This window comes from Oncorhynchus mykiss, chromosome 8 (genome assembly GCF_013265735.2).
Source record: "Oncorhynchus mykiss isolate Arlee chromosome 8, USDA_OmykA_1.1, whole genome shotgun sequence".
Taxonomy (NCBI): Eukaryota; Metazoa; Chordata; class Actinopteri; order Salmoniformes; family Salmonidae; genus Oncorhynchus; species Oncorhynchus mykiss.
In genome coordinates this window covers 62,206,461-62,224,393 of record NC_048572.1, presented here as the reverse complement: position 1 = coordinate 62,224,393, position 17,933 = coordinate 62,206,461, and the positions used below count along the sequence as shown (strand labels likewise).

The window sequence follows — 17,933 nt, the reverse complement described above, 5'->3', positions numbered from 1 at the left end:
AAGGACGCCAATAAGAAGAAAAGACTTGCTTGGGCAAAGAAACATGAGCAATGTACATTAGACCTGGGGAAATCTGTCCTTTGGTCTAATGAGTCCAAATTTGAGATTTTTGGTTCCAACCGTAATGTATTTATGAGAAGCAGAGTAGGTGAATGGATTATCTCCTCATGTGTGGTTCCCATAGTGGAGCATGGAGGAGGAGGAGGTGTGATGGTGCTTTGCTGGTGACACTGTCAGTGATTTATTTAGAATTCAAGGCACACTTAACCAGCATGGCTACCACATTATTTTGTAGCGATACGCCATCCCATCGTGTTTGCGCTTAGTCCCACTATCATTTGTTTTTCAACAGGTCAATGACACAACACACCTCCCAGACTATGTAAGGGCAATTTGACCAATAAAAACAGTGATGGAGTGCTGCATCAGATGACCTGGCCTCCAGAATCACCCGACCTCAACCCACATGAGATGGTTTGGGATGAGTTGGAACGCAGAGTAAAAGGAAAATCAGCCAACATGTGCTCAGCATATGTGGGAACACATTCAAGACTGTTGGAAAAGCATTCCAGGTGAAGCTGGTTGAGAGAATGTCAAGAGTGTGCAAAACTGTCATCAAGGCAAAGGGTGGCTACTTTGAAGAATCTCAAAGATGATAAAATATATTTTGATTTGCTCAACACTGTTTTGTTTACTACATGATTCCATATGTGTTATTTCATAGTTTTCATGTCTTCACTATTATTCTACAATGTAGAAAATAGTACAAATAAAGAAAAACCCTTGAATGAGTAGGTGTGTCCAAACTTTTGACTAGTACTGTAGCTTACAAATAAATGCATGCTATGCATGCTGGGCTCTGAATTATGATGCATGCAATGTTTATAAGACCAATCGGGCTACTGCCAGGGGTGCCAAGAGGACAGTGTCTGAGGAATAACTTGATATAGCACTTTGCAAAGTAGCCTTTTTAATAGCTGACTGCTGTCTCACAACCTGTCTGAAATGCGGGATCGGTCACCGTATGTGGTGTTGCTCTAGCCTAGACGTTCTCAGTTCATTATCTTGTCCAGTAAAACTTGTTTTCTTTACTGAGCATTAAATGGTTCTGGCTTCTTCTTTCACAGCACAGGCTGCATTCATGTCGCACAGGGCTTATCCTCAAGGGGCTAAATTTAGCTTCCAATCAATAGCTCCCTGGATATCGGCCAGCGATCTCAATGTGACGGACAGTTTGGGACTTCTGTATTTGGAAGACGTGGCTTTCTTTGCTCCGTGAAGCATTGATAAGGCAGACGGTAGTCTTGTATACAGCTGCAGCAGCAGCAGAACTGGCTGTGGAAGTCTAGGAATGTGTTCTAAATGGCCCTCTATTCCCTATATAGTGCATTGCTTTTGACCAGGACATTGGTGAAAAGTAGTGCACTATATAAGTTGGGTAGGAAACTACACTTTACAAAAATATAGATTTGGACCTAATGAATTTAATTCAATTGACCGATTTTCCTCATATGAATTGTAACACAATATTAATAAATGAATGTGTTGCGTTTTATATTTTTGTTCAAATATAGATTCAGCTATGGGTCTAATTTTTGGTGAAACAGATGGTCGGGGGGGGGGCTGGAACATAATTATAATTTGTACACAAATTGACCATAACTAAGCACAAAAAGAGATTTGTATTTGAAAATATAAATTTCATACATTGATTACACATACAGTGTCTATATAGAGTCTACACCTCCCTTGAACTGTTACAAAGTGGGATTGAAATAGATGTTATTTGTCATTTTCTTTCATTGATCTAGACAAAATACTCCATAATGTCAGTGAAAATAAAACTCTAGAAATGTTTACAAATTTAATAACTAAAATATTTGTTGAATAAGTAGTCACCCCCTTTGTTAGGCAAGCCTAAATTAGTTCTGAAGTAAAATGTGGCTTAACAAATCACTAAAGATATTTGGACTAAATAATAGGGGTTGACATGATTTTTTAATGACTATTCCTTCCTTTGTCCCCCATACATACAGTACATCTGTAAGGTCCCTCAGTCAAGTATTGAATTCCAAGCACAGATTCAACTACAAAGACCAGGGAGCTTTTCAAAAGTTTATAAAGAAAGGCAGTTGTAGGTAGATGGGTAACAGTAGCAAATCAGACATTGAATATATCTTTAAGCATGGTCAAGCTAATAATTATGCTGTGGATGATGTATTAAACCACCCAGACACATCAAAGATTCTGAACTGAGCTGCATGGACAGGAAGGAAACTGCTTAGGGATGTCACCATGAGGCCATTGGTGATGGTAAAACTGTGGCTGTGATGGGAGGAAACTGAGTAAGGATCAACAACATTGTAGTGACTCCACAATAATGACCAACATGACAGGGTGAAAAGAATACAAATATACAGAACTAAAATATTCAGAAATATGTATACAACAAGGCACTAAAGTAATACTGCAAAAAGACACTGCAAAGGAATACACTTTTTAGACTAAGTGCAAAGTGTTATGTTCGGGGCACACGTATCACTGAGTAACTGCCTCTTTATTTTCAAGTATGGTGGTGGCTGCATCATGGTATTGGTATGCTTGACATCGGCAAAGACTGGGGAGTTTTTCAGGATAAAAAGAAACAGGATTGAGCTAAGCACAAGCAAAATCCTACAGGAAAACATGCTTTACACCAGACACTGGGAGAGGAATTCACCTTTCAGAAGGACAATAACCTACAACACCAAGTACAATCTACACTGGAGTTGCTTACCAAGAAGATGGTGATTGTTCCTGAGTGAACAAGTTACAGGTTTGACTTAAATCTGCTTGAAAATCTATGGCAAGACTTAAATAGCTTTCTAGCCATGATCCCCAACACCTTGACAGAGCTTTAAGAATTTTGAAAAGAATGGGCAAATATTGCACAATACAGGTGTGCAAAGCTCTTAGAGGCTTACCCCAAAATACAACAGCTGTAATCGCTGCCAAAGGTGTTTCTAACATTTATTGACTCAGAGGGTTGAATACTCATCTAATCAAGGTATATTGTGTAGATCATTGACCAAAAATGACAAGTATACAGTGCATTCGGAAACTATTCAGAACCCTTGACTTTCCCCCAAAAAATGTACTTTACAACCTTATTTTAAAATGGATGAAATAGTTTGGATTTCATAGTTTCCCCCCCCTCATCAATCTACACACAATACCCCATAATGGCAAAGCAAAAACAGGTTTTAGAAAATGTTGCCAAAATATTAAATAAAATATTACATTTACATACGTTTTCAGACCCTTTACTCAGTACTTTGTTGGAAGCACCTTTGGCAGCGATTACAGCCGTGAGTCTTTTTGGGTTACAAGCTTGGCACACCTGTATTTAGAGTTTCTCTAATTCTACTCTAATCATCTCAAGCTCTGTCCGGTTGGATGGGGAGCGTTGCTGCACAGCTGTTTTCAGGTCTCTCCAGAGATGTTCGATCAGGTTCAAGTTCGGGCTCTGGCTGGGCCACTCAAGGACATTCAGAGACTTGTCCCGAATCCACTCCTGCGTATTTCTTGGCTGTGTGCCTTCGCCCCAGTCGGTGGTCCTGAATTCCTGGTGACTTTTGTATTTTTTGGCCCATGGGCAGCCTGTTTCCGACCCCTGATATAGGTATTAAGGTGTCATTTGGGATATAGCCAGGGACTCAGGGATGAGAAATTGGGGTGTTTTTCAGTTGAGGGCAGCTCTGCTCCAGGAGACTAGGCTGAGCTGACACTCCGGTGCCCAGGCTTACTAGGTTCTAGCAGCTGGCAGCTGGAGTCCCATGATAATGGCCTTGCCCTGCCACTGTAAACTGAGACCACCAGAGGGAAAATTAAATGTGGGTTGAGTCCATCCTCATCCTTGACGCACATAGCCATAACCTTACTGAAAGAGACAGAATCGTTTGTCAGAACAGACCAACAATAAAATCTTCTACAGAGAATTAGATTAATATTGTCATGTTTTTATTTTATCATCCAGAATGTTCACAGAGGATTACAGGGAAGCAAATAACACTGTGACCTTATAGCAGGAACCTCAATGTCAATGAATTACAGACCCCTCTGAATAGCATTCTGAGATTTATTTTACTTGAGTTAGTGCATTAATTCAATGCTATAGCTTGTCTTTTGGGGGACCACAACACAGACTCGTGGCAGCCTGTGGCTTGAGGTAATTGCTTGCTCGATACAGCCCACCTCAGTCTCGTCCTTGGTGATCTAGATATCGTCAACAGCTTGTTCACCCATCACTCTGGCTCCCTCTCCCAAATGTGGCAGAATCTGTGTTCATATAACTCAACCTCCCCCAGTCCAAGGCAGCTAGCTTGATTGATTGAGTAGTATTGAGTTAGTGGAGTAAAGTGCAGACTCACTCCTCTTGTCTGTCCTGTCTAATCTCTGTCGCTCTATCTTTCTCTTGCTCGCTCTCGTTCTCTCTCTCTCTTGTCCACAGAAGTGTCTGCTGAGAGGTCCCCCAGGAGGCGGAGTATCACAGGCCTGGGGAATTCAGAGAAGAACATATCCCTGGACGTACCCAACTCATCTCCCTTCAAAGTACCAGTGAGTGCTATTGTTATGATTAGAAAATATGTTTATTGTCCAATGTACACGGATGTCCAACGAAAACTTGTCTTTTGCTTTATAACAAACCCCTCAGAAAAAAACGCACACATTAGACATTTTAAGCCACTTTGTACAGTTTGACGTACAATAACTTGTGTTGGAAGCCATTAATATTTGTTGCCGTTTTATATTATTTTGCTATTTTATATAAGTTTGATATCCAGAAGTCTTTCTCTTGTTTGAAGCATATGGGCAGACTGCAGACCCAACACTCTCTGTACTTGATTAGACTTTATTTCAGTTAAAACTCCCCAAAGCCCCATTGATGGCCATGGGCTTTCAGCAGCTCAGTCAGTGGTAAAACTCTCCGCTATAAACATGGTCTTCCTATTCCATCCTAGGACATGGATAATATCAATCTAGTTGTTTTTTCTTTGCACCAGCAGGACAGAACGTCCGAGTTGGGTAAGATCAGGGGGGGTGGTGTATGTCTCTTTTATTAACAACATCTCCGATCTCCAATATTAAGGTTCTGCTATTCTGAGTTAGAGTACCTCATGGTAAGCTGTAGACTATACTATTTACCAAGAGTTTTCATCTGTAATTTAAAGTAGCCGTCTATTTACCATCACAATCCGATGTTGACATTAAGACCGCACTCAACGAGTTGTATCAGGCCATAAGCAAACAAGAAAATGCTCATCCAGAGGCGGTGCTCCTAGTGGCCGGTGATTCTAATGCAGGAAAACTGAAATCTGTTTTACTTCATTTCCACCAGCATATGTCACCTGTGCAACTAGAGGGATAACAACTCTAGATCACCTTTACTCCACACACAGAGACATGTACAAAGCTCTCCCCCGCCCTTCATTTGGGAAATTGGACCTTAACTCTATCCTCCTGTTAAAAAGCAAAAACTCAAACAGGAAGTACCAGTGACGCTCTCAATACGAAAGTGGTCTGATGAAGTGGATGCTAAGCTACAGGACTGTTTCACTAGCAGATATTGGAATATGTTCCGGGATTCATCTGATACCATTGAGGAGTTTACCACATCAGTCACCGGCTTCATTAATAAGTACATCGATGATGTCCCCACAGTGACCATACGTACATATCCCAACCAGAAGCCATGGATTACAGGCAACATTCACACTGAGCTAAAGGCTAGAGCTGCCACTTACAAGGAGCAGGACACTAATCCGGATGCTTACAAGTGATCCCGCTACATCCTGCAACGAACCATCAAATAGGCAAAGTGTCAATGCATTACTAAGATCGAATCCTACTACACCGGCGCTGACGCTTGTTGGATGTGGCAGGGCTTGCAAACTATCCCGGATTACAAAGGGAAACCAAGCAGAGAGCTGCCCAGTGACGGAAGCCTACCAGCCGAGCTAAATGTCTTCTATGCTCGCTTCGAGGCAAGCAACACTGAACCATGCGTGAGAGTACCAGCTGTTCCAAACAACTGTATGATCACGCTCTCCGTAGCTGATGTAAGACCTTTAAACAGGCTAACATTCACAAGGTCGCAGGACCAGATTGATTACCAGGACGCGTACTCAGAGCATGCTCTAACTAGCTGGCAAGTGTCTTCACTGAAATGTTCATCCTCTCTCTGACCCAGTCTGTAATACCTACATGTCTCAAGCAAACCACCATAGTCCCTGTGCCAAATAACGCAAGGTAAACTGTCTAAACGACTACCGCCCCGTAGCACTCACATCTGTAGCCATGAAATGCTTTAAAAGGCTGGTCATGGCTCACACCACCATCATCCCATTAACCGTGGACCTACTTTAATTCACATAGCACCCCAACAGCACTCCACACTGCCCTTTCCCATCTGGATAAAAGGGAGACCTATGTGAGAATGCCGTTCATTGACTACAGCTCAGCGTCCAACACCATAGTTCCCTCCAAACTCATCACTAAACTCAGGACCCTGGGACTGAACACCTCCCTCTGCAGCTGGATCCTGGTCTTCCTGACGGGCCGTCCCCAGGTGGTGAATTTCGAAACGACACATCCACCAATCTGACCTTCACCACGGGGGGCTCTTCAGGGGTGCGTGCTCAGTCCCCTTCTGTACTCCATATTCACCCACTACAGCGTGGCCATGCACGACTCCAACACCATCATTAAGTTTGCTCACCGACGACGAGCACGGCCTATAGGGAAGAGGTCAAAGACCTGGCAGTGTGGTGCCAGGACTAAAACCTCTATCTCAACATGGGCAATACAAAGGAGCTTGTTGTGGACTACAGGAAATGTAGGGCCAAACATGTCCCCATTCACATCAACGGGACTGTAGTGGAGCGGGTCGAGAGCTTAAAGTTCCTTGGTGTCCACATCACTAAGGACCTATAATGGTCCAAACACACCAACACAGTCGTGAAGAAGGTACGACAATGCCTCTTGCTCTTCAAAAGGCTGAAAATAATTGGCATATTGAGAGCATCTTCACTGGCTGCATCACGGTTTGGTGTGTGTGCTGGCTAGGCAACCCCGGTTCCATCGGTGGCGACCCAGAGCCGATACCAACCGGAACGCCAGTGCTCTCCGATGCTTCGTGTGATGGCTTCTGCATTCTGTCACATGGATGGACTCTGAAGAGACGAAGCAGGTACCGGAAGTAAAACATTTAATAAACAACGGACATGGAACGAGACAGGAACAGCGTCAGCAAACGAGTAACACAAACAAAAAACAATTACTGCAGAAGCGGGGAGCTGGGGAACTGACAAATATAGGGGAGCTAATAACAGATGATGAGTGAGTCCAATATTGCTGATGCGCGTGACGAGGGAAGGCAGGTGTTGCTTAATGGATGATAGGCGTGCGTGATGCAGGGCAGCCTGGCGCCGGGGAGAGCAGGAGCAAACGTGCACTACCCACATACTCACACACACACATGCATATTGACGCCACACTCACACACACACTTTCACAATTCACATATGCTTCTGCTGCTCCCTTTATTATACTGTACATCCTAGTCACCTTTACCCACATGTTCATGCTGTATTACCGCAATTACCTCATACCCCTTCACATTGACTCAGTACTGGTACTCCTTGTATATAGCCTCGTTATTTTTTTGTGTTACTATTTCCTTTTTTATTTAGCAATTATGTATATTTTCCTTACTTTTTAACTCTTCACTGTTGGGAATGGGCTCGTAAGTAAGCATTTCATTGTAAAGTCTACACCTGTTGTATTCAGCGCATGTGACCAATAAAATTGGATTTGATTTGAAACCATTCAAGGATTTCACCATGAGGCCGTGATAGGAGAAACTGAGGATGGATGAACAACATTGTAGTTACTCCACAATACTAACCTAAATGACAGAGTGACGAGAATAAAGGCGGTACAGAATAAAAAATATTTGAGAACATGCATCCTATTTCCAATAAGACACTAAAGTAAAACTGTAAAAAATGTGGCAAATTAACTTTATGTCCTGAATACAAAGCGTTATGTTTGGGGCAAATCCAACAAAACAAAAATAATGATGTGCAAATATTGTACAATCTAGGTGTGGAAAGCTCGCTGCGAAAGGTGACTCTCTAACATGTATTGACTCAGGGGTTGAATACTTATGTAATCCAGATAAATTGGTGTTTTATTTTTCATATTTTTTGTAGATCGTTGACAAAAAATTACAATTAAATACATTTTAATCCCACTTTGTAATACAACAATGTGAAAAAAGTCTAGGAATGCAAATCCTTTCTGAATGCACTGTAATGCAGTAATTTAGACCATGGCCCATAGGGTGCACTATGCAGGGAATAGGGTGCTTCAACCTTGTTAGGAAAAGGGGATACTTAGTCAGTTGCACAACTGAATGCATTCAACCGAAATGCATCTTCCGCATTTAACCCAACCCTTCTGAATCAGAGAGGTGCGAAGGGCTGCCTTAATCGACATCCACGTCATCGGTGCCCAGGGAGCTGTTGTTGTTGTTGCTCAAGGGCAGAACATCCTATTTTTCCACCTTGCCAGATCGGGGATTAGTTTACTGGCCCAACGCTCTTAACCGCTAGACTACCTGCCGCCCTCTCTGTTATACCACCACGTCTCTCATAGAGCTACATTCTGATTCATGTCATTCTGGTCTCCTCCTCAAAGTGAAGCAGTACTTGTCATTATTGTGTTGGCCTAAGGAGGAGGGATTGTCCATAGAATTACACATAGAACTCATTTAATAGGAGCTCTGTGGGTTTATCTAGCTAAATCTTACCTTATTATAGCTTCTCACATAATGCATCAGCATTTTTCACATTCTTAGACATGGACTTGAAGTCTAGAACCAACTCTGTGCAGGTGTTGTGAAGTAAATATGGAAGTGTGTTATGAGATATATATATATGAAAACTTTTGCTTGCTAATCAGAGACTATGTGGGAGTGTGCCTCAAAGGGCTGCGAAAACTCAGAGACATGCTTTTGGTGATATTTATAGCCAAAAGAATTGGGCCATGCATCACCGTTACTCATATCTCTGGCCTGTTATATGGCTTCTTGTTACGCGTTTAGAATATTTTGTTAAGGATAGATGAAGAACAACTTCTACATTTGAAGAAAAACGTATACTTTTAAAAAGGTCTCTGATAGCTTACATTTTTTTTCTATGTCATGCTTTTTAGATTCACCAAAGGGTTTAGCCTACTTCCACTAGTGGGTAGGTGACTCATGTTTGTCTGCTTAAATGTTTGTCCGTTTCTATAGACAAGCTATTTTACCTGCACAACAATATGGGAATGTTCCCAGTGGTGTAAAGTAAAAATACTTAAAAATACTACTAATGTAGTTTTTTTTTTTTAGGTATCTGTACTTAACTATTGACATTTTTGACAACTTGTACTCCACTACATTCATAAAGAAAATATTGTACTTTTTATTCCATACATTTTCCCTGACAACCAAAAGTACTTGTTACATTTTGAATGCTTAGCAGGACAGGAAAATGGTCCAATTCATGCACTTATCATGAGAACACGTGATCATCCCTACTGCCTCTGGCAGACTGACTATACACAAATGCATCTTATGTAAATAATGTGTTTGAGTGTGCCCCTGGATGTCCATGAATTTTAAAAACAAGAAAATGGTACTGTCTGCTTTGCCCCTACCGACATGTACATATTACCTCAATTACCTCGACTAACCTGTTCTCCAGCACATTGACTAGGTATCTGTACCCTCTGTATATACTGTAGCCTCGTTATTGTTATTTTGTGATACTTTAGTTTATTTAGTAAATATTTTCTTAACTCTATTTTTCTTAAAACGGCATTGTTGGTTAAGAGTTTGAAAGTAAGCATTTCACAGTAAGGTCTGCACCTGTTTTATTCGGTGCATGTGACAAATACATTTTGATTTGATTAATATAAAGATTTAAAAATTATTTTTTACATTTGATACTTAAGTATATTTAAAACCAAATACTTTTAGACTTTTGCTCAAGTAGTATTTTACTGGCCAACTTTTTCTTGAATACGTTTCTATTAAGGTATCTATACTTTGACAATTGGGTACTTTTTCCACCACTGAATGTTCTCAATGGTGTAACCTGGCTGTTTCAAGTAAGAGAGATTCAGTGTGTCTCTCAGAGTGGGAGTGCTGATAGGATCAGGTCCGTGTAATCTTATTCATTATGATCTAAAAGGCAACACTGTGTCTAGATCAGCACTTCTAATTAGAGATGTCTAGGTCCCTGGCACTCAAAAAACGGACAGACTTCCTGTACCTGTGCTCTCTGTGGACGTAAAATGTTTTATTTCTCTCTACCACTCCTCATTGTGAATCATTTTTACAAAGCATATCAACACCTAATTATAGTGGAGTGCACTTCCTAGTGTTTATTGCAGCTTTGCTAATAAGTAACATGGCTTTCCTGTTTAGACTTAGCAATACTCTCTCACTGTCACGGGTCACAATATGTACTCTGTGTTGCATTACCATATCCTATGTCAATATACAGGCCAGGGTAAGCATTATACACCACTCCAAGATATACAATATCTGGCTATGAATCATTTCAAAGTTACAAGTTTCTTCTTTCAACCATTCAATTAAGTCATAAAAGAACAACATATATATATATATATATATATATATATATATATATATATACAGTGGGGCAAAAAAGTATTTAGTCAGCCACCAATTGTGCAAGTTCTCCCACTTAAAAAGATGAGAGGCCTGTCATTTTCATCATAGGTACACTTCAACTATGACAGACAAAATGAGACAAAATCCAGAAAATCACATTGTAGGATTTTTAATGAATTTATTTGCAAATTATGGTGGAAAATAAGCATTTGGTCACCTACAAACAAGCAAGATTTCTGGCTCTCACAGACCTGTAACTTCTTCTTTAAGAGGCTCCTCTGTCCTCCACTCGTTACCTGTATTAATGGGACCTGTTTGAACTTGTTATCAGTATAAAAGACACCTGTCCACAACCTCAAACAGTCACACTCCAAACTCCACTATGGCCAAGACCAAAGAGCTGTCAAAGGACACCAGAAACAAAATTGTAGACCTGCACCAGGCTGGGAAGACTGAATCTGCAATAGGTAAGCAGCTTGTTTTGAAGAAATCAACTGTGGGAGCAATTATTAGGAAATGGAAGACATACAAGAACACTGATAATCTCCCTCGATCTGGGGCTCCATGCAAGATCTCACCCCATGGGGTCAAAATGATCACAAGAATGGTGAGCAAAAATCCCAGAACCACACGGGGGGACCTAGTGAATGACCTGCAGAGAGCTGGGACCAAAGTAACAAAGCCTACCATCAGTAACACACTACGGCGCCAGGGACTCAAATCCTGCAGTGCCAGACATGTCCCCCTGCTCAAGCCAGTACATGTCCAGGCCCGTCTGAAGTTTGCTAGAGAGCATTTGGATGATCATGTGAAATCAAAATATATAACTTTTTGGTAAAAACTCAACTTGTCGTGTTTGGAGGACAAAGAATGCTGAGTTGCATCCAAAGAACACCATACCTACTGTGAAGCATGGGGGTGGAAACATGCTTTGGGGCTGTTTTTCTGCAAAGGGACCAGGACGACTGATCCGTGTAAAGGAAAGAATGAATGGGGCCATGTATCGTGAGATTTTGAGTGAAAACCTCCTTCCATCAGCAAGGGCATTGAAGATGAAACGTGGCTGGGTCTTTCAGCATGACAATAATCCCAAACACACCGCACGGGCAATGAAGGAGTGGCTTCGTAAGAAGCATTTCAAGGTCCTGGAGTGGCCTAGCCAGTCTCTAGATCTCAACCCCATAGAAAATCTTTGGAGGGAGTTGAAAGTCCGTGTTGCCCAGCAACAGCCCCAAAACATCACTGCTCTAGAGGAGATCTGCATGGAGGAATGGGCCAAAATACCAGCAACAGTGTGTGAAAACCTTGTGAAGACTTACAGAAAACGTCATTGCCAACAAAGGGTATATAACAAAGTATTGAGATAAACTTTTGTTATCGACCAAATACTTATTTTCCACCATAATTTGCAAATTAATTAATTAAAAATCCTACAATGTGATTTTCTGGATTTTTTTTCTTCTCATTTTGTCTGTCATAGTTGAAGTGTACCTATGATGAAAATTACAGGCCTCTCTCATCTTTTTAAGTGGGAGAACTTGCACAATTGGTGGCTGACTAAATACTTTTTTGCCCCACTGTGTGTGTGTGTGTGTGTGTGTGTGTGTGTGTGTGTGTGTATATATATATATATTATATATATATATATATAATATATATATATCCAGATTGTTTTATTTGATATCTCACCCTTCACTGTAAATTAAGCAGAAACAGCTTAAGGAAGTGATTGGGTGTTAGATGTGAGTAATACTGGGGTAAAATGTCACTGACGACACCCCTGTCTCAGCTCTGACTCAAGACCCCTATTGGTTTCAATGTGACCTCGTCATAGTATTCAGACTGATTGGGGTTATTTCACGATACACTACCAGACACGCTGTTCAGTTTCCTATGTGTCACCAGAGCATGACAATGCAATTCACTCCCCAACTTGGTCATTGTGGTCAGCTGGTCAGTCACACTGTAGTTTCTATATCACAAAATGAGCAAACAAAAGTCTAAGACAGTGATAGTGTTGTACAAAACTTCATTCTAGGTCTATGTAGGCTACACATTACACAACATTCGTTAGAAATTCTGAACTGACAGAGTTTATGACCGGTGTGACACATTAGCCATTCATTGGTACAGCAGCTCGCCCAATGCAGACAGACTAGTTGCAACAACTGCTGATGCCCACAGTAGAGACAGCCGTACATACTAACAAATGTGCGTCTCTGAGTGTAGCACTTCTCCTGAAGGTCATTTCTTCTGTTGTGTCTTTCAGGGGTTTTTCAGCAAACGACTGAAGGGATCCATAAAGCGGACGAAGAGTCAGACCAAACTGGACCGCAACACCAGCTTCAGGCTGCCCTCCCTGAGACCTTCAGAAAATGACAGGTAGGCTGTTCAATTATCTCCTTCCATATTTTTTAAAGTTTTAATACCGAGGAACTGAATTCACATCTCTTTTCTTAATTCTGCCTCTATATGAGTGGATTTAGGCCTATCTACTGGATCATCATTTGGTTATTCATATTTCACAACCAAAGTATAGCTGATATTGTAGATATTAAAATGTGGAAGGGGGGGGGGGGTTGTACAGCCTTTTAAGAAGATAGCCACATCTTACATTATGTTCCCATCAATTATCAGTCCTGAGTGCTATTCTGAGATCTGTCTTTGATTCCAGGATTATACGCCTGTGAAATAATGGCCTTACTGTAAGCCTGACTGCTTTCTTCCCTCCCTCGCATGCCGTCAATTTAATAGGACAATTAGGCATTGTTGTATCCATGCACGTGAGACCAAGACATTTGTAATCCACAGTGCGCTTCCTCCCTCCATTGGTCTGAACAGGGGGCTAATGTTGATATATTTGGGGTTCTCAACGCTGCAGTGAGTTTGCTGAATAGTATTGTTCTGAGGACGGGGGCGGAGGGTCAGCAGACAGTGGGAAATGTCAGTGAGTTGCCTGCCCCCCTCCTCCCCCTGCGGATCCCTGCCTGGCGGGTTTGCTCTGAGGGGAGGGGTCTTCCCCATGCTGGGCTCTTTGCTGCCTGCCGAGGGCCGTGCCCGACTGTGTTGATATGCAGCTCTGTGCGCCAGGCCAAATATGAAGCTTCTACCACTACACAGATACTCACTCACTCACTCTGACTGTTCTGTGCAGATTGTAGCCTACAGAGTTAGTGATGAACAGGCTAGCGGCCATAGACAAGTACTGTATCTATCTATGCTAGTGGCTGAGCGGGTAGCTGGTAGGCTACGTGCATATAGTACTGTCGAGCTTTGCTCAGGCTGACATGACATCTGTCACTGTGTAGGGCTGTACGCCCACGTGGATGGCATCTGCCTGCCCCGTGAGCCAGAGTAGTGAAAGTGTACTTTAGAACCAGCAGGAGTCAGGGATAATGGTCAGTGAGGCGGAGATGCAGCCTCTCTCTGCCATGGTTAACTAATGTGAGTGACTCCCAGTAAGGACCATACTACAGCATCAGCATTGTCACCATGGCGACCAGCGCCTCCTCTTCACTCTTAAGGAGGGCCAGAATTCCCACCTGCCCAAGTCGCTGCACTTCAGGTAGGGCAGCATCATAGAAATAGAATGAGAACTCATTCTAGTTCTGTGGACAGCATGTCTTCTACTTAGAGAATGCTGAGCTGAATGACCAACACATTGTTTGCTACATTTATAATGATCTAATTGGTGGCAATCCTGTCTTTTGTTTATAGATGGGTCATGTAGATGGGTCATGTTTCCTCTGCTGTTTCCTCTATTTCACCTTTATTTAACCAAGTAAGCTAGTTGAGAACAAGTTCTCATTTACAATTGCAACCTGGCCAAGATAAAGCAAAGCAGTGCGACACAAACAACAACAGAGTTACACATGGAATAAACAAACGTACAGTCAATAGCACAATGTGTGTAAATGGCGTGAGGAGGTAGGCAATAAATTGGCCATAGTAGCGAAATAATTACAATTTAGCAGATTAACACTGGAGTGATAAATGAGCAGATGATGATGTGCAAGTAGAGATACTGGTGTGCAACAGAGCAGAAAAGTAAATAAAAACAATATGGGGATGAGGTAGGTAGATTGGGTGGGCGATTTACAGATGGACTATGTACAGCTGCAGCGATCGGTTAGCTGCTCAGGTAGCTGATGTTTAAAATTAGCGAGGGAAATATAAGTTTCCAGCTTCAGCGAATTTTGCAATTCGTTCCAGTCACTGGCAGCAGAGAACTGGAAGGAAAGACGGCCAAAGGAGGTGTTGGCTTTGGGGATGACCAGTGAGATATATCTGCTGGAGCGCGTGCTATGGGTGGGTGTTGTTATTGTGACCAGTGAGCTGAGATAAGGCGGAGCTTTACCTAGCATAGACTTATAGATGACCTGGAGCCAGTGGGTCTGGCGACGAATATGTAGCGAGGGCCAGCCGACTAGAGCATACAGGTCGCAGTGGTGGGTGGTATAAGGGGCTTTGGTAACAAAACGGATGGCAATGTGATAGACTACATCCAGTTTGCTGAGTAGAGTATTGGAAGCTGATGATGTTTTGTTGTTTCATACAATACTGCACTGTTTTTGTCCCATCTGAACCAGCTGAATTATAGAAATTAACTGCAGTTACAACATGCAATATCATGCCAGGTTGAATTGTATGTGATTCTGCTTCAAAGTACTACCAGTTCAGAATCATATGGCAGCATTTTGTTAATTCAAGGACCTGGTCACAGCCGAGTACGTTCCTATCCTTCCTCCCATTAAACGTATCATGTTTCCATCTTAATGCATTGGACATGGTGAGGACTGGCGTTCAGACAGGCAATCTGATTAGCTTTCAAAAGACTTTGAGGATGGGGGGCAGCAGCAGGTTTTTAAAGAGATCAGACTCCCTCAGAAATGTACTCAAGTGTTAGCTTTTTCACCACAAGTGCTCTGTGATGAATTTCAGTATGTCGGCTAGTTATCCACTTCGGTACTGATATAAACACTGATTGTTCTCAACATAATGCATATTTCTCATGTTCTCATAAACAGTGTTATGCGACGGCTCAAAGCACAACAAATGACATTACTGCCCACAATGTGTTTATGACTTTAGCCTAACTGTGACACACAGGTACAGATCTGAATAAATACCCAGGTTGTGAATCACATAAGTAGCATTGTTGTATGTATGCATCTATGGCATCCATTGCTGTATTGAGGGCAGATCTGTTTCTGCCCAAATCCTTAATCTGGGTTTACATAATTCAGTTGGCTAAGTATGTTAAAATAGCTCATACCAGGAGATTACAGGGGCACATATGCCCGCTGCAGAAGACACAGTCACAATGGATGGATTTGTGCTAGTAATTAGTGAGGCGGCTGCAGACCTGAAAGAAGAAGACAGAGGTGTCTGCTTTCTCTTTCCTCTGTTGCTACTCATATTACTTGTTCCAATGGGTAGGCATCAGCACATCCTCACTCCCTTGTGTGTGGGATTTTGTGTGAACAGTCTAAAGACTACCTGGTTGATAAATTTGTTGTGACACTTTATAAGCAAGATAATGTGAAGAAAATGGCTTCCCTTTGTATATGGGGAACTCAAGCAATCATGCTGCAAATCTGAGATGTAGGCTGTGTTCCAAATGGGACCCTATTCTTCCTAGTGGTTAAAGCGTTGGGCCACTAACTGAAAGGTTGCTGGTTCGAATACCTAAGTCGACAAGGTGAGCAAGACACTTAAATCCGAATTTGCTCCTGGGGCACTATATTACTATGGCTGACCCTGTAAAACACCTATCCAGTGTATGTGACAATAAAACATATATATACATATATATAAAAAAATATTCTAAATAGTCCACTGCTTTTGACCAGAGCCCTATGGGAAAGGGAATAATAGAGGTGCCATTTGGAACACAACCATGGTAGGTATAGGTCATTTCCATGAAAGAGGCACTGTCCTGTAAGGAGATAAGTTGATAAATAATGAAGAATGGTATTGTGACACTTGGTCGAGCTTGGAAGATAAACCGAAAATGATTGACACCGACCATACCACTTATCGCAGGCATTTTGCTGATATTGTTCATTACGATAAGTAGCCTATACTAGAGAAATGTCAAGTTTGATGTGAAATACGTTTGCTAATATGGGTGGTTGTTAATGGGACAATTGGTGGCTACAACCGTCAAACTTGTAGAAGTTGTTTAAAGAATAATACAAAAAGAACTGGTGCATATTGTTGTAAATGTATCATTATCACATCAATTCAGGCAATTTATCACAATTTGAATTTTTGTCTATATTGCCTAGCTCTAATGCTTGGCCAGTGAGGTAATGTAGGTAGAATGTTGTTTTATAGTTGTATGTAGGCCATGACGCTTTAACCCAGACATGTGCCACATAATTAATGAAGACTATTTGCCAGGCCATTGTGGCCTAAAGCAACAGACAGGCAGTTTGTTTTCTCAGCATGCTATCAGGATAACGACGCCTCAATTCTCCAAATGCCTCAAAAGACAAACATATTTTATTAAGGCTATGAATTTTCAGAATAATTGTTATGTATTTGTGCCCAATTTTCCCTCCCCAAAAAATCCCATAACATTTTAACATGGAAATAGCTGTTCTATCATTCAGCCTACAGTAGCAGCCAATGTGTGGCGTTCAATGTAGGCCTACATTCCACAGGGGAAAAAACATGTAGGGATTGACACTAACCTGTTTATCCACTTGTCCTTCAGACAAGGAGGTGACTGAAAATGCTGATGCATTTTGTTATGTGAAACCACTTAACAAAATAACATTATTATTCCCATACCATTATTACAGAGAATCAGACAAAATTATGCTACCCTCTGCCTATTGATTACTTAGCTTCTTCTCAAAATACAACACTGCCCCTTACAGAAAAAACGCACTTTATCTGACTTGCTTTTCAAAGATGGCTGGAAATGCACACGTTTTGTGCTGCTCTTTTAGGATGCAACCACTCCCCCATTGCTGACTAGAACGGATCTATAACTGGGCTAATAACGCTACAACGCTCGCGACCAATGTTCGCTCTAATTGTTTGGGGCACTGAGCAAATGTTAGGTCTTGTGAGCGGAAATGTTAACGTTTTGAGAATTTTGTGCGACTTCCGGCGCACGTTTACAGTGAACACTGAGGCTGTACCCTTACAGTTTTAGACAGTAGCCAATAAGCTATTTGAGCATAATGTAGGTCTACCG

The 17,933-nt window shown here is 41.7% G+C and overlaps 1 protein-coding gene across 8 annotated transcripts in view; it reads left to right on the top strand.

Annotated features, from left to right (window-relative positions):
* Positions 1–17,933, top strand: part of LOC110530304 (ras GTPase-activating protein nGAP) — an 89,493-nt gene that overhangs the window by 50,841 nt on the left and 20,719 nt on the right. For 7 of the 8 annotated variants that reach the window (XM_036985931.1, XM_036985930.1, XM_036985928.1 and 4 more), the window contains 2 exons: positions 4,490–4,596; positions 12,993–13,105. In XM_036985931.1, the coding sequence (XP_036841826.1) occupies positions 4,490–4,596; positions 12,993–13,105 (220 nt within the window). The remainder of the gene's footprint in view (positions 1–4,489; positions 4,597–12,992; positions 13,106–17,933) is intronic. The other variant, XM_036985927.1, reaches the window with a different exon arrangement.